At 32.1% G+C, this 20,551-nt stretch overlaps 4 protein-coding genes across 4 annotated transcripts; 3 read left to right on the forward strand and 1 right to left on the reverse strand.

The window, feature by feature from the left end:
- Positions 1-1,713: 1,713 nt before the first annotated feature.
- LOC122405190 (mannosyl-oligosaccharide glucosidase GCS1) lies at positions 1,714-5,491 on the forward strand. The gene is made up of 4 exons (XM_043409736.1): positions 1,714-1,942; positions 2,109-2,368; positions 2,476-2,666; positions 2,741-5,491. The coding sequence occupies exons 2-4, from the start codon at positions 2,168-2,170 to the stop codon at positions 4,785-4,787; spliced, it is 2,439 nt and encodes an 812-aa protein (XP_043265671.1). The 5' UTR covers positions 1,714-1,942; positions 2,109-2,167; the 3' UTR covers positions 4,788-5,491.
- A 473-nt stretch (positions 5,492-5,964) lies between these two features.
- Positions 5,965-8,842, forward strand: LOC122405517 (actin-related protein 1). The gene is made up of 7 exons (XM_043410330.1): positions 5,965-6,102; positions 6,411-6,475; positions 6,785-7,111; positions 7,207-7,516; positions 7,796-7,969; positions 8,057-8,119; positions 8,204-8,842. Exons 1-7 carry the CDS (start codon positions 6,055-6,057, stop codon positions 8,345-8,347), a joined length of 1,131 nt encoding a protein of 376 aa, XP_043266265.1. The 5' UTR covers positions 5,965-6,054; the 3' UTR covers positions 8,348-8,842.
- Positions 8,843-9,868: 1,026 nt separating this feature from the next.
- LOC122394851 (anaphase-promoting complex subunit 1) lies at positions 9,869-19,031 on the forward strand. The gene is made up of 22 exons (XM_043392003.1): positions 9,869-9,998; positions 10,166-10,219; positions 10,428-10,571; positions 10,829-11,146; positions 11,213-11,283; positions 11,361-11,473; positions 11,551-11,820; positions 11,895-12,288; positions 12,449-12,638; positions 12,713-13,118; positions 13,247-14,230; positions 14,300-14,553; positions 14,621-14,879; positions 14,944-15,447; positions 15,575-15,779; positions 15,855-16,175; positions 16,255-16,483; positions 16,574-16,779; positions 17,038-17,377; positions 17,460-18,108; positions 18,173-18,301; positions 18,373-19,031. Exons 2-22 carry the CDS (start codon positions 10,196-10,198, stop codon positions 18,456-18,458), a joined length of 6,096 nt encoding a protein of 2,031 aa, XP_043247938.1. The 5' UTR covers positions 9,869-9,998; positions 10,166-10,195; the 3' UTR covers positions 18,459-19,031.
- Positions 19,032-19,179: 148 nt separating this feature from the next.
- Positions 19,180-20,514, reverse strand: LOC122394852 (rhomboid-related protein 4-like). The gene is made up of 3 exons (XM_043392005.1): positions 20,378-20,514; positions 20,054-20,249; positions 19,180-19,951 (listed from the first exon to the last, which is right to left on the reverse strand). Exons 2-3 carry the CDS (start codon positions 20,174-20,176, stop codon positions 19,319-19,321), a joined length of 756 nt encoding a protein of 251 aa, XP_043247940.1. The 5' UTR covers positions 20,177-20,249; positions 20,378-20,514; the 3' UTR covers positions 19,180-19,318.
- Positions 20,515-20,551: the final 37 nt, after the last annotated feature.

Below are 20,551 nucleotides of genomic sequence, written 5' to 3' on the forward strand. Positions count from 1 at the left end.
CTCAGAAAAAAGCAATATAAAGTACTATAATTATAGATAAATTGTGTGCATTATTACTTTCAATAGAAGGAAAATTAAAGAAAAAATATTTGATATTTGATGAAGGAAGATTTCTGTTCTGTGCTTAGTTTAAGTAAATATATAAAATTTGTTTGTTTTTAATAATTCCAAGGAATTAAAGAAAAAGTGATGTTCTGTTGATACTAATTCATGAAAAATAGCAAAGCACTACAGAATTGTTGTTCTGGGTGAATTGTATATGCTATTGTAGAATGTATTGTATTATTATTATTATAACATTATTTAAAAAAGAAGGTAACATATAGTGAGGATTATTACTGTAGAATAGTACATGGTATTGTACCTCATGCCAACGATATTCCTATGTACATAAAGGTATTTTACTTTTTCATATTATGATTTCTTTTAATATATTGGTGTATTATAAATGTTTGGTTACTTGGTTACAATATAATTCTATACAAGGAAAGGCAAACATATATATTATAATATATGCCTTTTATATGAAACAACGATCTTTATGGTCCTACTTTGTTAATGTTTTTTAATTCTTTTTGTAATGTGTATCTTGCAATACAAATCGTTACAGTAGTCGTTCTGAAGAACAAACCATGCCTTTACATGGGTGTAAACAATGAATACATTGTTCGAAAAATAACGTTGCTAAAATACTATATACCAGATGATATAACGTTTATTAAGCAAGGACTATTTATTATATTCCTAAGTTTATTGCAGTTAATGTATACTACCGGCTGTGAACATATTTTACTGTTATACGTTATAAACTAAGAGAAATAATTATTCACAGTCTCACGCTCGGTTATATTTTTAAGGTAAATATTTTGTTGTTTAGTCATAATATTCAAAGAAACCTATACATTGTCAACATTGTATATATGCAATTGTTTTAACAAAAAATTTTTAAAAAACAAATACATAAGATATTTAAGATAATAGAAGTAAGCGAAGTAAATTACATACATTTCAGTACATATACAGAACATTCGCTAATCCCAATATTATATTCTCCCAGTCATGATACATACATTCTATTACCTAAGCAATCATTTTACACATAATGTACTTGCTTAAAATTCAGATGGAAAAAATGTACTAAAAACGGGAAATAACTAATAAAAGGAACACATGTACAAAACATTCAATCATGATAAAATTATAATTAATTTTATCACAGTTCATTGATATTTAATATTTCCATTTGAAACTTTAAACAAAGTGCTAACATAGTAATGTTATAACTACTAATCAAAGGTCTACATACACGAATATGTAAACAGTATAATTATAAGCTCTTCCCCATTATTACTGTGTGATAGTAAATGCTTTATTTGTAATATATGCAACAATTGGATAAATAAAAATTTAAATGTTACATTAAATCGTTTAATTCGTCCTGTACATACATATGTATGTTTTAAATGCACAAAAGAGAACATGTAGTAAAAATACGATTAAAAATATGCTGCATATATTTATCCATACGAACACGAATATTGAATTAATGAGTATAGTTTAGCAGAATGTTAACTACAAAATTTATTATTATTAGTAATTTATCATTCTTAGCGTTTTAAACTTATTTAAACTGCAGCGCTACATTCTCGTACATATTTTGTCGATTTTGTTATTCAATGATAAAATCAGTAAAAGGAAATGATGTAACTTGTAAGCATTAGATATTTCTTTCGCACATGTTGTTCGAAATTTTTGGATATATTCTATTTTACGATTTCTTATCGAACAAATGGTAAATTTGTCGCCAAATATAACCTATTAGGAATAAAATGCATCAAGTGAATGAGAAACAAAATTCTTGATTTGAATTTGCAATTTATTGTTACTTATTTTAACTGCTCGGTACATTATACCGCCGATAATAATATTGTTGCAACATAAGGTACTTACAACTCATTTTTCGAATTAATATTTCTATCATTGATCAGTATTTTGTTTAAATTATTTTTATTTTCCATTTCTAACATTAATAGAAAATTTCATTTTCTCTATAAAGAAAAATGAGTATATTTTTGAATGTCGTTTGTACTATAATTTTTGTTATCTAGGTCGTAAATATAAAATCATTGGCGGATCATTCTTATAATTTGTTTCCGAGGTAAATAGAATGGCTAAAATTAGAACTCAGGATAAACCATCAAAAACGAAAAATAAAGTTTTAAGTTTTGCTAACACTAAGAAAGAAGATAAATTTAAAATGCCAATGTTGAATACTACGATTACAGTTTTATGTATTGCTATAGCTATATGGTTTAGTTACAAAGGATATCTTGAAACCAGAGTAAATACGCTATATGATGTAGAGAAGGTATGAGATAGTACGACTAAATTGTTACAATTTTTTATTATTATTTTGTAACATTGAATTTATATTATAATTATTAATACAATGTCTATTTATTTGCTTAAAAACAGTTGGTTACAGCTAGTGGCTTAGACATTCCAAACAGATATTGGGGCACGTATCGGTCAGGTGTTTATTTTGGATTAAAAACAAGAGATCCGCATTCTTTAGTGACTGGATTGATGTGGTACTTTCCTCATCTGCTACGTCAAGATGGTAGTGGCCTTAGGCATTGGTGCGAGCAAGGAGATAACTTAGATAGGTAAATAAAATTTTCAATAATATATTTCTATTAATGCATGCGTACATGACATTTATTGTTTAAATTTAATTTAGATATGCCTGGTTAGAACACGATGGAAGAACTTTTGGTGTTCAGGAAATAGTGGATAATTCAGCTATTTTGAATACTACATTTGTCAAAAAACCTGGTGGTAAACATGGCGGAGATTGGACAGCAAGAATTTCTGTAACATCCGAAAATAAAATGCAGGATGGCGAAGAAATTTCATTACTCTTTTATACTGCTATCGAAGAAAATACTAAAGGATGGATTAAAGCTAATCTTGGCGATGAAAAACGTATAACGGGCATAGAAGGGAATACTCAAGGGCTGGGCTTGTTTACCATTAACTTTAATGTAATACAGGGGACTCTAGAAGAACACTCTTTTTTGGCAACTGTTGTTCCTGGGCTAAATCTGTTAAAGGAAACTGTGCTTCATAACCTTCGGATAGCATCTCAAAAAGGATCTACAAAGAAACATATAGTATTAGCGGGCGAACAAATACCATTACCGGTCGATGAAACAAAGAAAAGTGCAAATTTTATTGTAACACAAATAACAGGAAGAATTCCTTTTGAAATCGAAGCTAGTTTCGAGTCGGGTAGTTTTATAAATAGAGTTGACAAATTAACTGGACAAAATTATGAACGTGCTTTAGAAAAGCAGCGAAAATCATTTGATGCGAAATTCGAAGAAATATTTAAATTAAGATCAAAAGGCTATACGGAAGAGGATATTATATTCGCTAAAATGGCGCTGTCGAATATGATAGGTTCCATAGGATATTTTTATGGTAATTCACAAGTACAGAGCCAATATACTAAAGGATCTGTGCCTTATTGGAAAGCACCTTTGTATACTGCTGTACCTAGTAGAAGTTTTTTTCCACGAGGTTTTCTATGGGACGAAGGCTTCCATGGCTTGCTTATATCAGCCTGGGATTTAGAAATTGAATTAGATATTATAAATCATTGGTTTGATTTGATGAATGTCGAAGGTTGGATCCCGAGAGAAATGATTTTAGGCCAAGAAGCTTTGGCAAAAGTTCCAGAAGAATTCGTAACACAAATAAATACGAATGCTAATCCGCCAACATTTTTCTTAACATTGCATTTCATTCTGAAGCATAATCATAAAGAAATACTGGACAAACATTATCAATTTCTTGATAGATTGTATCCTCGTCTTCAAGCATGGTTTAATTGGTTTAATACCACTCAGACTGGAGATATGGCGAGCACGTATAGATGGAGAGGTAGAAACGGAACTACTAATAGAGAATTAAATCCAAAGACGCTCACTTCCGGATTAGACGATTATCCAAGAGCTTCTCATCCAAATGTTGACGAACGACACGTTGATCTACGCTGCTGGATCGCATTCGCTGCTGATATTATGTATCAGATCAGTGAAATTTTGAATCATCCGAATAATAAATATCAGGAAACGTATCAATATTTGTCGGATAACAATTTATTAAATAAACTGCACTGGTCACCGAATAGACAAACTTATGCTGATTTTGGATTGCATACTGACAAAGTATCTTTACGTAGACCAGCTTCACCGCCGAGATCGCACTCACAATCGTCAGAAATGATACGGATTGTTTTGGAAGATCCAACATTGAAATACGTCGACGCATCTTTCGGTTACGTTTCATTATTTCCATTTATTTTGCAAATCATTGATCCTGATTCTCCGCAGTTAGGTAAAGTATTACAGGACTTAACGAATCCCAATCTTCTATGGACTAAATATGGCTTACGGTCGCTCACGAAGACATCACCATTATACATGAAGTTTAATACTGAACACGATGCTCCTTATTGGCGAGGAGCTATTTGGATGAATCTAAACTATCTAACGGTACGGGCGACATGGCATTACTCCAACATTGAAGGCCCTTATCAGAAAAACGCGAAAGATATTTACCGGAATTTAAGAAAAAATTTGATACAAAACATTATAAAACAATACAAGAAATCTGGATACATATGGGAGAATTATGGAGATTCCGAAGGAGAAGGCAAAGGCAGTCATCCGTTTACTGGCTGGACGTCTCTAGTTGTACTACTTATGGCAGAAATTTATTAATTTTAGAATCATATTGCGTATAGTTATATCAAGAAGTATTAATTTAATAACAGCAAGATCAAAAACCATTATCAGTCTTTGCATAAAACATAGGAAAGAGAAGCAGATTTAAATATTCTAGATGACTTGTCAATTGTCAAGCATAAACATGTGATAACATTTATAAATTATCATGATCGCTTCTATGAAATGATATTCTTTCATAGTAAAAAGATACTGATAACATACAAATATATATGTTTTAAGAAATGATGCAAAAGCGTTGCATTAGACTATACGGAAGCATGTTTAAGCACATACTTACATTCGCATAAAGTTTATTATGTGCGAAGACTATTTTATTAATAACGATCTCAACTAATATATTTTTAAATTACCGTTCTGGTAGTTTCAAGTATAGTAAATATAAATCAATTCAATTGCCGTTAGTAATATTTTAATCCGAATGAAAGAAAATTGTATATACTTTGTGTAGTTTTACCTCTATTTCCACATTTCTATTTTATTATAATTAATATAATTATTCTTTATAGTTATTTGAATGGTAAATACGTATATCTTCGGAGAAAAAAATGTTACAAATAAGTTTATGTTAAAACAATGAAAACACCAATTTCTCTCATACTGCAGTGTGAAATAGTTAAACACATAAGAAACTTTTAAATCTTGGCTGTGACACGTTAAATGAAACGTATGTTATAATGTTAAGTCATCATGAAATAAACACACTTAAAGTTTTCAAGCATTTTTATCTTATAGATATGAACAATAAATATTTCGTTATAATTAAAACAAGCATTTTATAGTTTAGTTATGTTCCATTATTTGTTGCATTAATATATTTTAAATGTTTCAATTTCGTGTACTATTCATTAGAATTTTGATAAAAATATGCCTATCATTTTACTAATATTAATTCAAGTTTAAGGAGTGAAATTGTATTTTAGATTCTATCTATCTGAAATGCAAAACATGCAAAAATAAATAAATTTGAATGTGTAAAGAAATAGTAATGAGAAATCTAGAAAGTTTCATAAAAATCATAGAACAGTTCATAAATGTTTGTTCCTTACAGTTTTGATATTTGAATAAAAATTCGATTGTACTATTGGCAATCTTGTTTGTAGCTAGAAGAGGAAGTAATTTTATTTCGCTTAGTTGTCAATAACTCCCTTCAGACCTCACCAGAGAGTAGGTGTGTGACTGTGGGGTTACGGTTGTGAATTTTCAAAGTTCTTACATCAAATTGTGCATATTTTAAATTATTATGGAGCCTTACGATGTGATAGTTAATCAACCTGTTGTTATTGACAATGTAAGCGGCTTATTGAATTTAGAAAACGTTTAACATTTTGCATTCTTTGTGCCGATATGTCAAATTGAATCATACCGTAATGTCGGCTACTAAGTAACGCCAAAATTTCACACTTTCTTTTCGAAACTATTAACATTATCCACATCTTTCAGCTTCTGAAAGTAATGTAGTGTCAATTTTCGAAATTAACATTTTGTTTCGCGTATGTCTCGTATGTTAAAAGATTCCAGCAATCTTCTGAAAAATAACAATAATTTGTAATTTAAAATCGATACTGATACTATTACGTGATGTTTTACATATTTTAGGGCTCTGGTGTAATTAAAGCAGGATTTGCAGGCGATCAGATACCAAAATGCAGATTCCCAAACTAGTAAGTGGACCTTTTCATTCGATCTAATTAATACTCGTGACAGTGTTAGGTGGACTGATCGTAAATTTTTTAAGTTTTTCTACAGTGTATTGTTACAATATTATTAACTTAAAAAAAAAGAACTGGCAAGTGTGTCTATGACAAAATTTCTTAGTACAGCCTTATCGACGATGTGCTGTAATTTTTAATTTTTAATTTCTGTTATTAGTAACCATTCAAAATGCATGTTTGTTTATCAATTCTAAGAGTAAATGAAATAAATTTTCTTTGTTGAAAAAAGAAAATGTTAACGATATGAACTCTTTGTAGTATTGGCAGACCAAAACATGTACGTGTTATGGCTGGTGCTTTAGAGGGGGATCTTTTTGTGGGTCCAATAGCAGAGGAACATCGTGGCCTTTTATCTCTTCGTTACCCTATGGAACACGGAGTTGTTACAGATTGGAATGACATGGAGAGAATCTGGTCTTATGTATATAGTAAAGACCAATTAGCTACATTTAGCGAAGAACATCCAGTTCTATTAACAGAAGCGCCTCTTAATCCCAGAATAAATCGAGAAAGAGCAGCAGAAATATTTTTCGATACGTTCAACGTTCCGGCTTTATTTATCTCCATGCAAGCTATACTTAGCTTGTAAGTATTCGAGTTATAAATTTTATCCCTTGGATAGCAAATTAGGAGTGTATCGTTATATAACGAATAACATTTTTATCGTTGAAACATATCAGATACGCCACAGGACGAACAACAGGAGTTGTTTTAGATGCTGGAGATGGTGTTACGCATGCTGTACCTATCTATGAAGGTTTTGCTATGCCTCACAGTATTGTGAGGGTTGATATAGCAGGACGCGATGTCACGAGACATCTTCGACTTCTTTTACGTAAAGAGGGTATTAATTTCAAGACTACAGCAGAATTTGAAATTGTTAGGACAATTAAAGAACGAGCATGCTATCTCACTAGTTATCCTCAGAAAGAGGAAACCATCGATACGGAGAAATTTCAATACATATTGCCAGATGGAAGTTATCTGGAGGTAATAATACAAATTGTTAATCGTGGTTCTAATTTACCAATAACAGAATTTATTTTCATAATAATTGATTCCACAATAATGTGATTGTATTTTAAACTTGTATTCTATATTGGGTCATCGAGTAACAGAATAAGTTACCTTGTATTTTAAACCAATAGTTTTTACGATATTTATACACGCGCGATAAAATTCGAAATGCTACTCCAAAATATATTCGATTTCGCGTAGACTGACCATATTTTATAATTGTATACAGAGTATAATACTTATTTACAATAGATTGGTCCAGCTCGATTTAGAGCTCCTGAAGTCCTCTTTAAACCAGAGTTGATTGGAGAAGAGTGTGAAGGACTTCACGAAGTGTTGACGTATTCTATTCAAAAGTCTGATCTGGATTTAAGGAAGGTCTTGTTCCAAAACATTGTCCTATCAGGAGGCTCTACATTATTCCGTGTAAGTGTGAAATTAGTGTAATTTTGTTTGTACTAGTATATAATATATGTTATATCTTCAGTAAATTTATGTTTTTGTACGTGTTAGGGATTCGGCGATAGATTATTATCCGAAATTCGTAAAATGACACCAAAGGACGTAAAAATTAGGGTGCGTGTAACATTTAATAAACACTGAAATATTGTTCCGTGTTAGGATTTTGTTATCTAATAATATTTAAATTGCAATATGCAGATATCAGCACCACAAGAACGATTATATAGTACTTGGATTGGTGGATCCATTTTGGCTTCCTTAGATACTTTCAAGAAGATGTGGATTAGTAAAAGAGAATACGAAGAAGATGGTGCGAGAGCAATTCATCGTAAAACATTTTGAATTTAGTTGAAAAAGATTTGAAATGTTATGACAAATAATTTAAGTACAACACATAAGTAATGGCACATTCGGCACAACAATTGACATGTACCGTGTTAATAGTGCTCTTTGAATGCTTTTAATATCGCAGTTTTCTAAATCTTCAATTTACCTCTTTGTTTTGAATGGAAATATACCTATTCCAAGGGATCACAAAATATGCATATTTATTAAACGAAAAGGAAACGCAATGGTTACAGATGTTTGAATATGCAAATATTTATTTAGTTATAGTTTTTAAATCCATTTCTTATGCTTTAAAATTTAAATCTATTAAGGTTCCTTGGAAATGTACATAAAAGAATTTCCAAAGTTAAATGCACTTAAATAAGTGAAACTAAACACTGACATTACCTTTAAATTTTAAATTTAAGTTCTTTATTTGAGAACACCATATTCACAAGTTATGTGTTTGTTTTTTTATACTATTTATAGTTTTATTATATTTATTGTAATGGAGGAATCAATTTTTATTAAAATCTAAATCAAATGTTTTAGTTGATTAATTTCACACTATAGGAAAAGATGATGTAATTTCTATCTACAATAACAATTTTGCAAAGTATTTGTAAATATGTATGCTTTGGTAAAATAAATCTATAAACTCTTTACACGTATAAATGATTACATCGATTTTTATAATCATATAATAACGAATTGCATATATGTATTCAACAGTTTCATATTTAATGAATAGCTTACAATTATCAGTACCATTTAATAGCAGCTTGATTGTAAAGGTACTAAAGGATTGTTAACAATGTTTGTCTACGTTTGTATATTTTTTAACCGCGATAAAATTATTGGGGCTCGGTTAGGCTTCTAACGAATATGTTTATTCATTAAATCCATTTTTATAATCGTAGAAACAAGTTCATTATTGTCATACACTTTGAAACACAGTATTATAATTTTTTACCACGTATATGTGAACATATCATTTTATTAATTATGTAATTTTAAAGTATAACATTTCGAGTGGTATAAATTATGTTAATAATCGCTATTGTATAATTAATATATGTAATATTTATACTTTTTATTTTAATATCTGTATCTTAATTTATAATAAAACATGCATTATTATTATTATTGATGTAAATTTCATTGATCAGGTAAGGAAACAATATCATTGACTATATTTCCAATCTATGTAAGAGACTCTAAAAGGTGGTGCCGCTTTAAAATTTTTTAATAAGACATACTGATTGCAATGCGAAATATTTCCAGCAAAGTCGAAGGGACTAAGATTAGGATAGATTTAAAAATGTTAATAACATCCAGTAATCCTGATTAGGAAACGTTTAGACATAGTTTGACTTACTATGATATACACTGTTTTCAGAATCAGGATTACATACTCTGTTACATTATTTACTAACAAAAAAATAAAACGTTGACGGTATTCGTAATTCTACGTATGACAGTTATTCATGAAAATTGTCTACGTAAACAAAATGTTTAGATTTCGTAAAAGAAGTTTCAAAACCTGTGTTTACGACTTTTTTTTTCATATTTAGGAGGAGTAGACTACGGTAGCAAAATAGGAGAATGGGACCATTTATTCCGGTGTTACTCTACGTGTATAGTGTTTGGCATATCTTCGTATACAGTATGTCAATTTTTTGTACAAGCGTTTGAATACTTTGAATATGGCGACGTTCTTAATGACGCATCATTTAATAACATCGTATTGGGAAAACATTTTAAGTTGGCTTTGCAACACGGTCTTAAGTAAATATTGAATAATATTGTTCTTATACTTTTCAATAATTATAGTCTGCAAATCTGGATGAAACTAGGGAGAAGATGATTGCCGCCTCAGAACCGGTGGTAAGTCCTGCATTATCTAGGTTAAAATGTAATCAATAAAAACGCGTTAATTAAATTCTAACATAAATGTTTTTTATAATAACGTAATGTTAAAATAATCGTATAGTAATCTCAATTGAAATCTTAATTTTAAAATGTACTTTTCTCTAGGAATATGCTCCTGGTGGAAGACTAACAATTCTTAATTTTAAAATGTACTTTTCTCTAGGAATATGCTCCTGGTGGAAGACTAACAATTTTAAGACATCCTGAAGCTATAATTGGTCAACAAACATTGAAAAGTCGATCAACTGCTGGAGACAATGTTTTGTTACAAAAATTGAGTCAAGTAAACATTTCAGAGAACTCGCCTGTAAGTTGATCATTTTGTGTATTTATATCTATTAACCCTAGGAAGACTAGGCCACAAGGCGTTAACGCATGATTAAATCTCTTTTATGCATTGTTTGCAAAATCTTTCTAATTTATAAAACGTAATAAAATGTAGACCTTAAATATATAAGCAATGATAAATAATTTTAATACGTGTGTTTGACAAACCTAAAGTTTCTAGTCTTTCTAGACTTACTATTTAAGGCATCTAATAAACGACAGTAATTGAATATGTAGAAAGAATTTTGGATTGTACGCGAGAATGAAGCATGCGGGGAAGAAGAATTATATTGTTCAGGCAAAGTCGCAATTCATTCGAAGGGTAATCAAACTACCCAGGTACTGCAAACAACTTATACTTGTGAAACGGATATTAAACATGCATTGTGGTGTAAATTTCATACCAATGTACCTGATCATTTGTCGAAAGGAAAAGACGTAGAAGATGAAGAAAGTAATGATAAAACAGTGGAATGCATTTGTTTAATTGACTCGTACACTCTTAAAGTGTTTACTGAAACTGGAGAAGATTATGTATCTAGTTTACAATTTCAGGTAAAATTTTAATTCAACAACGTCACGGTTTTAATATATTTTATTATCGATAGATTTGTAATTTAGGTATCTGCTGTTTGGTCAACAAAATATGGGATACTGTTGGAAAAATCGCAAGTTCCTGCATCAGAAATAAGGTTTAAATTTTACTGCTCGAAAATGCCAGTTCTTAAGAGACACCAGGCAGTTATAATATTTTATTTAATGTTTGTAGACATACATCGTTAGGAGGAAATAGATTACAAGCACGTGGTGATACAAATCTGCCGGTGGTATTTTCTCTTATGCATCCTTTGGATGAAATTTGTCCTGTACTTATTAAACATGGTATAAAATTTTATAAATTCAATTATAGAATTCAAGATTAAAATGTACAGTGTCTATAATTGTAATAATATTTACAGGAAACATATCATATATGTATGATTCGAATCAAGAAATTGTATTTACAAGTTCTGAACCATCTTTGGCTGTGATATATGATACAAAGACTGGTTTACATTCTGTATATAAAATACGTAAGGCTTTGGTAGAAGAATGCCAGCTGGTTTGTGGAAATAGTGATTCTATTCCTAGTATATATAATCAAACAGCAAGCGCGTCGCCATTTAATATTGGAAGTAATCTTTCGAATAATAAAAGTTGTACAAATAAAGGACATTTGAGTATATTTGGTAAATATTATTTTAAAGGATTGTCCAATTTGAAAACATTGGGATTTGTATCGAACGACAAATTTGCATTTTAGGTGTTCCAAATCCACAATTAAGTAGTATAGGATTGGGAATGTCAAACAGTCCATTTGGTTCCCGTACATCTTATACTACTTGTTCAGGAGGACTATCGCCTTCTCAACAGCAACAGCAACATTCAAGATCTCAAAGTCCAATGGCAACTATTTCACGTTGTCAATCTCCTACTCATTCTGGTTTTTCACCGTTACTTGGTGCACCAGCTAATTCATCTATGCATCACACCAGATTGCATCACACAGTTATGGCCACTGCATTAAGTCATACGCAGAATAGCCCTATCGGCAATTATAGTAATATACAGCTACAAGATATTGTTGCACCAAGTAAACCATTATATCCTGATATTTGTCTCGATCATGTGTGGAGCGAAAATGTTGGAATTCCAAAGTAAGTATCATATTTATCGATACTACTACTCCCGCATAATCCTATCTTCAAATATCCAATCACAAATTTTCTTCGTGTTTTTAGTTTCTTTGGTCTTCGATTAATGAGTTTAATTGAAAATTATAATATCGGTATTAATAGTTCCATCTTTATTTTTAAGGGACGTTGTGTCTGGTCGAGCGTCTAAAGTTTTTCTTTCATCCGATCTTGTTGGACAAAGTTATTTATGCTATTTAATTCCGCAACGATCTCAACTGTTTTTAGTGAGGCTCGAGAAAACGAATAAACAACAACAAATTATTTTCGGTATGGTAACAAGTATCGTGGCGAAGGATGCTGTTAGCGTACCTGTTAGTATTCATCAACGAACATTTTGCAATATTTAATTATTATCATAAGCATAAAGTAAACTACTTTGTTATAGAATTTGCATATGATAGCGACAATGGACTTATCGAACGGTGTTGTATTATATTCTGGCGTGACTTGCGTCGGCAAGTTGCACGTAACAGGGATACTTCCAAATTTATCTGGATGCAATTATTTTTTATCCACTATTAACCATAAATTAAGTTCCCCATTTCCACGACGAAGTTCGTTGATCTCTCAAAACTGTGCAGTGTCTCATGATATTAAGTTCGAGGAAGGAATGCACTTGTTAAGTCCTGTTGGAGGGAATTGTGCGAGACCGCCTATGTTGTTAGAAAATTCTATGGTACACTCTAATTTTCTTGCCTTAAAAGAAGCAGTAGGAAGCAGAGTTACTTTAGAATATGGAAGTAAGAATTTCTTTCGGATAACGTTACCGGCATCCAGTACCTCTCCTTTAGGTAAATATTAATTTAATTACAGTAATGTACTTGAATTTACGCAGAGAGCTACGAAACAAATTAATCACGTAAAGCGTATATAATTATTACACATATCCTTATAAATTAACTTCTTGTACTCTTTACAGTTACTAAATGTTTACAAACGTTGAGAAGCGTTTTGCAAAAAGATTTAGCAATGCAATTATTAGTAAAATGGTATGGAGCTCGCAATGCTCCCGGGCCCCAAGATTTTTCGCCAGAAAAGGAGTGGTATCTTTTTCTAGTAGTTTTGTTTACATTATTGGGATACGATGTCGAGAAACTGCAATTAATTCAAAAAAATGAAAAAGATGAACTTGCCGAACGCAACAGTCCGATGGTAGTGCCAAAGAAACAGAAAACAAACAACTCTGGATCTAACGATGATTGGTTATATATGATACACTCCATTAAGAATGGAAATTCTCAAAGTTTCATTTCAAATATACTCGGTCTTCAGAAAACATCGAGCGCCCTTCAAGCGCCGGTGCCGAGCGTCAAAGAATCTAACAGTATAGGAAAAATAAATGTACACTCCATTTTATTTCCATACTTTCCATTCGTTTTATTTTCGTTGCATCTGTTGTACGAAGAATTAAAGTTAAATTGCGTGATGTCAGAAAGTTTACCTTTACTCGCACAATTACTGTACCAGTTAAGCTTAGATTTGAAATTCAATATGTATACCCACCATTACTTTCTCGATTTTCCTTCTATTTGCCACCTAAGGCATACTACGTCGCAAATCAACGAAACAGATTTGCAGAAAATTACTGTACCAAATTATATACCATCGGAACCACCAAATATATTCGAAACATTAAACAATTTATTGAAAAAAGTAGAAATACCGGCGTTTCCTTATTTGGGCCAAGTAAATCCAAGAACAAAAAACATCATTTATTTAACGGCACATATAGCGAATGAGAACGAAGTCAACGTGCTGGAAATTGACAAATTTGTAAAACATATAATACCAGTTGGCAGTCGGATAGACTTTCAGGAAAATGGGGGTAAATACGATAAAGAGATATTTAAAAAGGTTGAATATTCTACGACGGATGGAATAGTGTTGATGTATCATGAAATGGGTGGGTATTTTTTTACTCCGATTATCATTGATTTAAAATTAAAATATTAATGTAATAATATCGTTTCAGGTATGACTAAAAAAGATCTTGAAATATTACCTCCTGGTGTGTCTCTGTTGTTAAAAGATGTGATGCATAGGTGCAGGGAACGACCTCCATCGAATTGGCCGATGGAAGCGTATGAATTAATAGATCGTCAAGATTTAGCTGCATTGGACAAACATTTAAAATCATCCAGATCGAATCAGCATATGGATAACGAAGGCAAAAATTACTCGATTAAGGATCCTGAGCAAGACGACGGAATGGAATTTGATGATACTGTACGCTCGAAGAATATTTTACAATTTTATTATTCGTTGCATTTCTTAATTGTAGCGATTCCCGCAGGTATTAAAATTGAGATTTAATAAAGATCACAGGGTGGCGGAAGTTCGAAAGCTACTTAATTCTTCGAAACCAGTAAGAATAGCAATAGTACAAAGACCGGATATAAGTGATCACGAATTTATAGAGGAGCAAGAGAAACATTTGCATGCATTGTGCACAAGAACAATGGCACTACCAGTGGCAAGAGGAATGTTTACACTGAGAACTTCGATCCCTATCATCACAGAGCAGTTACCAATACCTCGACTATGCCTAACTGGTACGAATACAACATACAGCGAAATTTCTATAAGCATGTGAATACAGTGTTGTTACATTTATAGGAAAAGCACCGCCTCGCGGAACCACCGTAGAATTGGCTCACATAGACGTTCCACCAAATATGAATTTATGGCCATTATTTCATAATGGTGTAGCCGCGGGTCTTCGTATTCATCCAGACGCATCGAATATCGATTCAACGTGGATAGTATATAATAAACAGCAACAAAGGGAATTTGGTATCGAACATTCGGGTTTCTTAATGGCTCTCGGTTTGAACGGCCATCTGAAAAATTTAGCGCCTTTCAGTATGTACGAATATTTAATCGAATGCCATGAAGCTACCAGTGTTGGGCTGTTACTGGGATTATCAGCAACGCATCGCGGCACGATGAACGTTTCCATGACTAAATTATTATCACTTCACGTGGAAACGCTGTTGCCACCTACGAGTATCGAATTAAACGTTCAACAGAACGTCCAAGTTGCGGCCTTAATGGGAGTTGGTTTAGTGTATCAAGGGACTGCTCACAGACATATTTCGCATGCTCTGTTGTCAGAAATCGGTGATTATCCAGTATAATTCTAATTTAGAAGCATCCATAGCTTTACCGAACATAGCGACTACAATATATTTTTATTTGCATCAGTAGTAATGTGTACTAAATTATGTAAATTATTTTATATGCTTAGGTAGACCTCCGGGACCAGAAATGAAAAACTGTGTTGATAGAGAGTCGTATTCTTTAGCGGCGGGTCTAGCACTAGGCTTGGTAGTGTTAGGATGCGGAGGTGGACCAGATTTAGCTAATATACCAGATACTTTGCATTATTATATGGTAGGTGGGCACGTTAGACCTTTCGACGGAGCGCAAAAAGATAAATACAAATCTCCTAGGTAAATATATTGTATTCAATAATATCGTACCGTCGAATAAATATTCTTTTGCGTTTTTTGTTTTTGTAATTTCAGTTATCAGATAAGGGAAGGCGACTCTATAAACATTGATGTGACAAGTCCCGGGGCAACGGTGGCTTTGGGCCTGATGTATTTCAATACGGGAAACCGCGCAGTGGCAGAATGGATGCAAGCTCCTGACACTCAATACTTGTTAGATTTTGTAAGACCCGACTTCTTATTGTTGCGGATATTAGCAAAATCGCTGATACTTTGGAACGAAATTGAACCAACGAAATCTTGGGTCTCCAGTCATGTACCCAATATTGTTTACAAATACAGATTGCAGAAACCAACGTCTGAGATGGCACAGAACGTAGACTTGGAAACCATGAAGTTAGCATACAAATAATGTACTAATAACTGTATCGTTGTAATATTTAGTTTTTATTAATTGATGTTAATCAAAATACAGCCAAGCTTATTGCAACATCATCGCAGGAGCCTGTATGGCTTTAGGATTGAAGTATGCAGGCACTGCCAATAGAAACGCATTCAAAACGTTGTACAATTATGCTCAGATGTTTACGGCATTGTCGCATAAAACTATTGCCGAATTAGCTGGAAAGTCAACCATCGAAACGTGCTTAAATGTTATTTTACTTTCTGCTGCTGCTGTAATGGCGGGTACAGGTGATTTAGAGGTAAGGTTAATGATTGATGTAGGAAAGTTAAGACTAAAACCAATCTTGAAAATGTTCTACTGCAAACCGCATATTTTGTTAACTTTACAGATTATGAGAATATGCCGACACGTGAGAACACGCGTAGGGCCTGCTAGTAGCGTTGTTACGTATGGTTCCCATTTAGCAACACATATGGCTCTAGGTTTATTGTTTCTTGGAGGCGGAAAGTACACTCTTTCTAACAGTCCTAGTGCAGTGGCTGCTCTCATAATTTCTCTCTTTCCAAAATTCCCAACACATAGTAACGATAACAGGTCAATATCAATGGCATTTTTTCTTTTATAAAAATTGATTTATTAATACACTTGCCATCAAAATTAAAAGATTATTGACCGAAAAGTGGTACGCGTTAAAAATGTAATTATTAATTTAAAGTTCTATAACTTCGCGATAAATATACATACAGCAGTTCGAAAATTGGCAATTTTTTCGACCAATAATTACTAATCTTTTAATTTTACTGACGAGTATAACAAACGTTACGTTTTTTCAATTAATTTTATGATTTATAGATATCATTTACAAGCATTACGGCATCTATATGTATTAGCAGCCGAACCACGTGTAATTTTACCCAGAGACATCGATGGTTCTCAGTATTGCTACGCTACCATACACTTAACATTTGAATCCGAAAAAGAAGACGAAGGGCAAGATTTGATACTTCAAGCGCCGTGTTTACTGCCACAGTTGTGCAGCATTAAAAAAGTTGAGTTAAAAGACGAACGATATTGGGAAATTGTTTTCAAAAAGGGCCATAACTGGCAGCAGCTTGAGAATATGCTTAAAAAATGTGAATCTTTAGAAGTTAAGCAAAGAGCCGGTTGTTTACCATATTTAGAGGATCCTCATGTAATTCTTCGCTGTTTCAATATTTACTAAAACTTAGTGATATATAATACGTACTAAATATTATCATTTGTAAATGTTTCAGGGTTTTAGATGTTTAATTGCTCAAACATTAACAACGGAAAATGTTATTGCGTGGGCTGCTCGTCCCGAATACGTGACTTCGTTTACAAATAATAAAACTGTCTTGAATATTGTAAAATACTTTTTACAGTGGCCTAAAAAGGAGAAAATTAAAGTCGAGAGTAATTTAAATTCGCAATCCCATGGCAGCGTAGCTAAAAGTAGTTCTGGATATTTGACACAAAGCTTGACGGATGCATCTGAAAGAGCAAGTTGTAGTTGGAACGAACGACAGGACTCGTCTGGCGAGAAAATGGAAATTGCTGATCTATCGACCGATGAAAAGAATACCAGCGATTCGTATAAACACAAAGAACAGTATTCTGAAATGACAGAATTTGAAAAACAGTTCCTACATATGTTCGCTATAATTGTTTACGAATGCGTAATAAAGGATAAAGTTACTCTTCTTCCTTTATGGGTGAATTTAATAAAGAGTATAGAGATTATAGAGAAAGAACCAAATAGTTTTTCTGTTTGGCAAATCAAACTTGTCTCGTCTCAGATATTAAAACAGTCTTACACGGAGAACAAAAATCCGCTACTTAGCGCGGAAAGTGTGCTCGCAATTAAACAGAAAATTTCGTACATCATGGATAGTTGGGAACATGGTAATTATTGCAGTTTCTTTATAATTTTTACTTTTCTGGTCATTCAATATCTTTTATGTTGTAGACCTAAAGCCATACATTAAATCTTATTTAACTACGGGAGAAATTCAAGGTGATTTAACATTGTTGAGAAGAATGTGTTCATACTTCATATTTTATGAAATACCTCATAAAATGGATGATCAGACAATCTGTAAGTTTGTTGCTTTCTTATCGACATTACTTTTCTGCTTGTTTATGTGTTTATTATTATTCGTTTTTCAGTGGCGTCGTTACTCAGCTCAGAAATAAGATCCAAGGTACCCAATGTTATATTGTACAAATTGTATAAAATTTTAAAGTCGTGTTAGTCGTGTTACGTATTAATTCTTTAAACGGTCATGATTACTTTATGCATGAAATATCGAATGAAAAAATCGTATCATCAAATTAAGTTGCATTTGCAGAGAATATAGACTGATTTTCATCAATCTGTTTTATTATGTACAAAATACAATATTGTAGATAAAATCTGTTTTCTTATTCATAATGCATTATGCAATGAAAAATATATATACAATCAATGTTTAAGTGTAGGTAAGCTAGTTGCTATACTAATAAAAAATTAATTTATTATTTTGTATATACAACAAATATTGTTTACAATATAAAATAATTCAGAATGTAGTTTCACGTTATTTGGTACGTACGCATATCCAAAGTATCCTAGGAACATTCAGATTGACAATTTCAACACACTTACGTCTATTTGATCATATTATTATACAACTAGTTCATATACATTCATATGCATCCCAGTCATAAGTGGGAGCATAACAGCCTATCTATGAATTTATGTAACTCAGGAATTCATTAATTTCGATTTTTAAGTAAATTTACGATATCTTATGTCATGAAACAAATATGCAATAGTCATTCTGTATTTAAAATATTGAAATACGTAACATTCCAAAATCTTTCGACAGACAAAAATTCGAAATATCTGTTGCTTTACATAAATTGATATTTCGATTATTTACAAACAATAACAGTATTATAACTTATTTTTATTTAAAATAAAATTTACTTGGGTCTGTTTACAAATATAGTACATTTGTATCAAAATATATGTATATTTACAAGTTTGTAGGTGAATATTTTAAAACCACGGGTATATTACTTTTTGGTAAAAATATTACAACATCTGGTAATCTAAGATTTTAAATCATTTTCAACCTACAGTTCGCCTGAAAAATGAACTGCGTCTTCTATAAAATTGTTCCTCGTGTACGATAGGAGCATCAGTCAGAATACACAATAAGGTATCGATTATTTCGCCAACAAAAGTGTAACAATATAAACACCCAACCAGAATACCACCAAGGTGTCCTATAAACGAAGATTGTGGCACTAAGAGATGAAGTAAGAGTAGCTCAACCCAGACAGCAATTTTGCTAGGAACTCTGAATCCGCCGATGTTGTGCATTCTATCGTTTTCTTCGCAAACTACAATAACTTTCAACGCAAATAAAACAGCAGAGAATCCGATAGCGCATTGCGTATAATACGAATAATCTCCGGTCAATTCCATTAAGGCATAGCCTAAGAACGTGTACATAGTGCTGCATCCGAGCATAAGGATAACCAATAAGAAAATAAAATTCATTGTCCCGTACATAGGTTCTATGTACGAGCCTTTCAATATCAAAGATACCATATTGTAATACAAATGCATATCCGAGCCATGTTCAAAATTTGATATTAAAAATGACTTCCAATTTCGATATTTGAGTACTTTTATCGAAGATATACATACTTCTTCCGCGTTCCATGGAACTTTTATCAAACCAATGTACAGCAAAACCTGTAGAAACGAAAATTTGTTATTTCGTATAACATTACGATTTAATAATTACAGTAATCTCTAGGCCATGATCGCACATAAGATTAAATCATCATTACTCACTTGTCCAATGATTGTAAATAATGTTGCTGGTGGAATTTTGTCAAGACCATAATTCATGGCTTGCATACCCAGCAAAACAATTCCATACTGTAAGCCCTGTTGTCTTCTTTGATAGGGCCTCATATTTTACAAATTCATCCAAGTGACAATTGTATATGTTTCTCGAATATATAAAAATTCACGTTCCGCCTGAACTCTGTATCATGAAGACATTTAAAGTTTGATATTTTCTACGTTAAGCTACCCAAAAGCAAAATATTTCTAGTCGATGATTCTACTAGAAACATATATGCCTTAAGCCGCTAATGATCGAGTAATACTTACTGTAACATCTATCCGTTAGAAGCAAATGCATTTATTAGCGCAATACTTTCAATTGATTTACTCGCTTATTGGGTCTCGCTGAATTTTGATGCCCGTAAATACTGATTAAACACGTAGCTTTTACGAGTGCGCATGTGTGAAAATTGCATGAAATCTGGCAATCATAGGACGATG

The sequence above is a fragment of the Colletes gigas genome, unplaced genomic scaffold, assembly GCF_013123115.1.
Source record: "Colletes gigas isolate AHSC1104 unplaced genomic scaffold, ASM1312311v1 Colletes_gigas_Sc00004, whole genome shotgun sequence".
Classification (NCBI taxonomy): domain Eukaryota; kingdom Metazoa; phylum Arthropoda; class Insecta; order Hymenoptera; family Colletidae; genus Colletes; species Colletes gigas.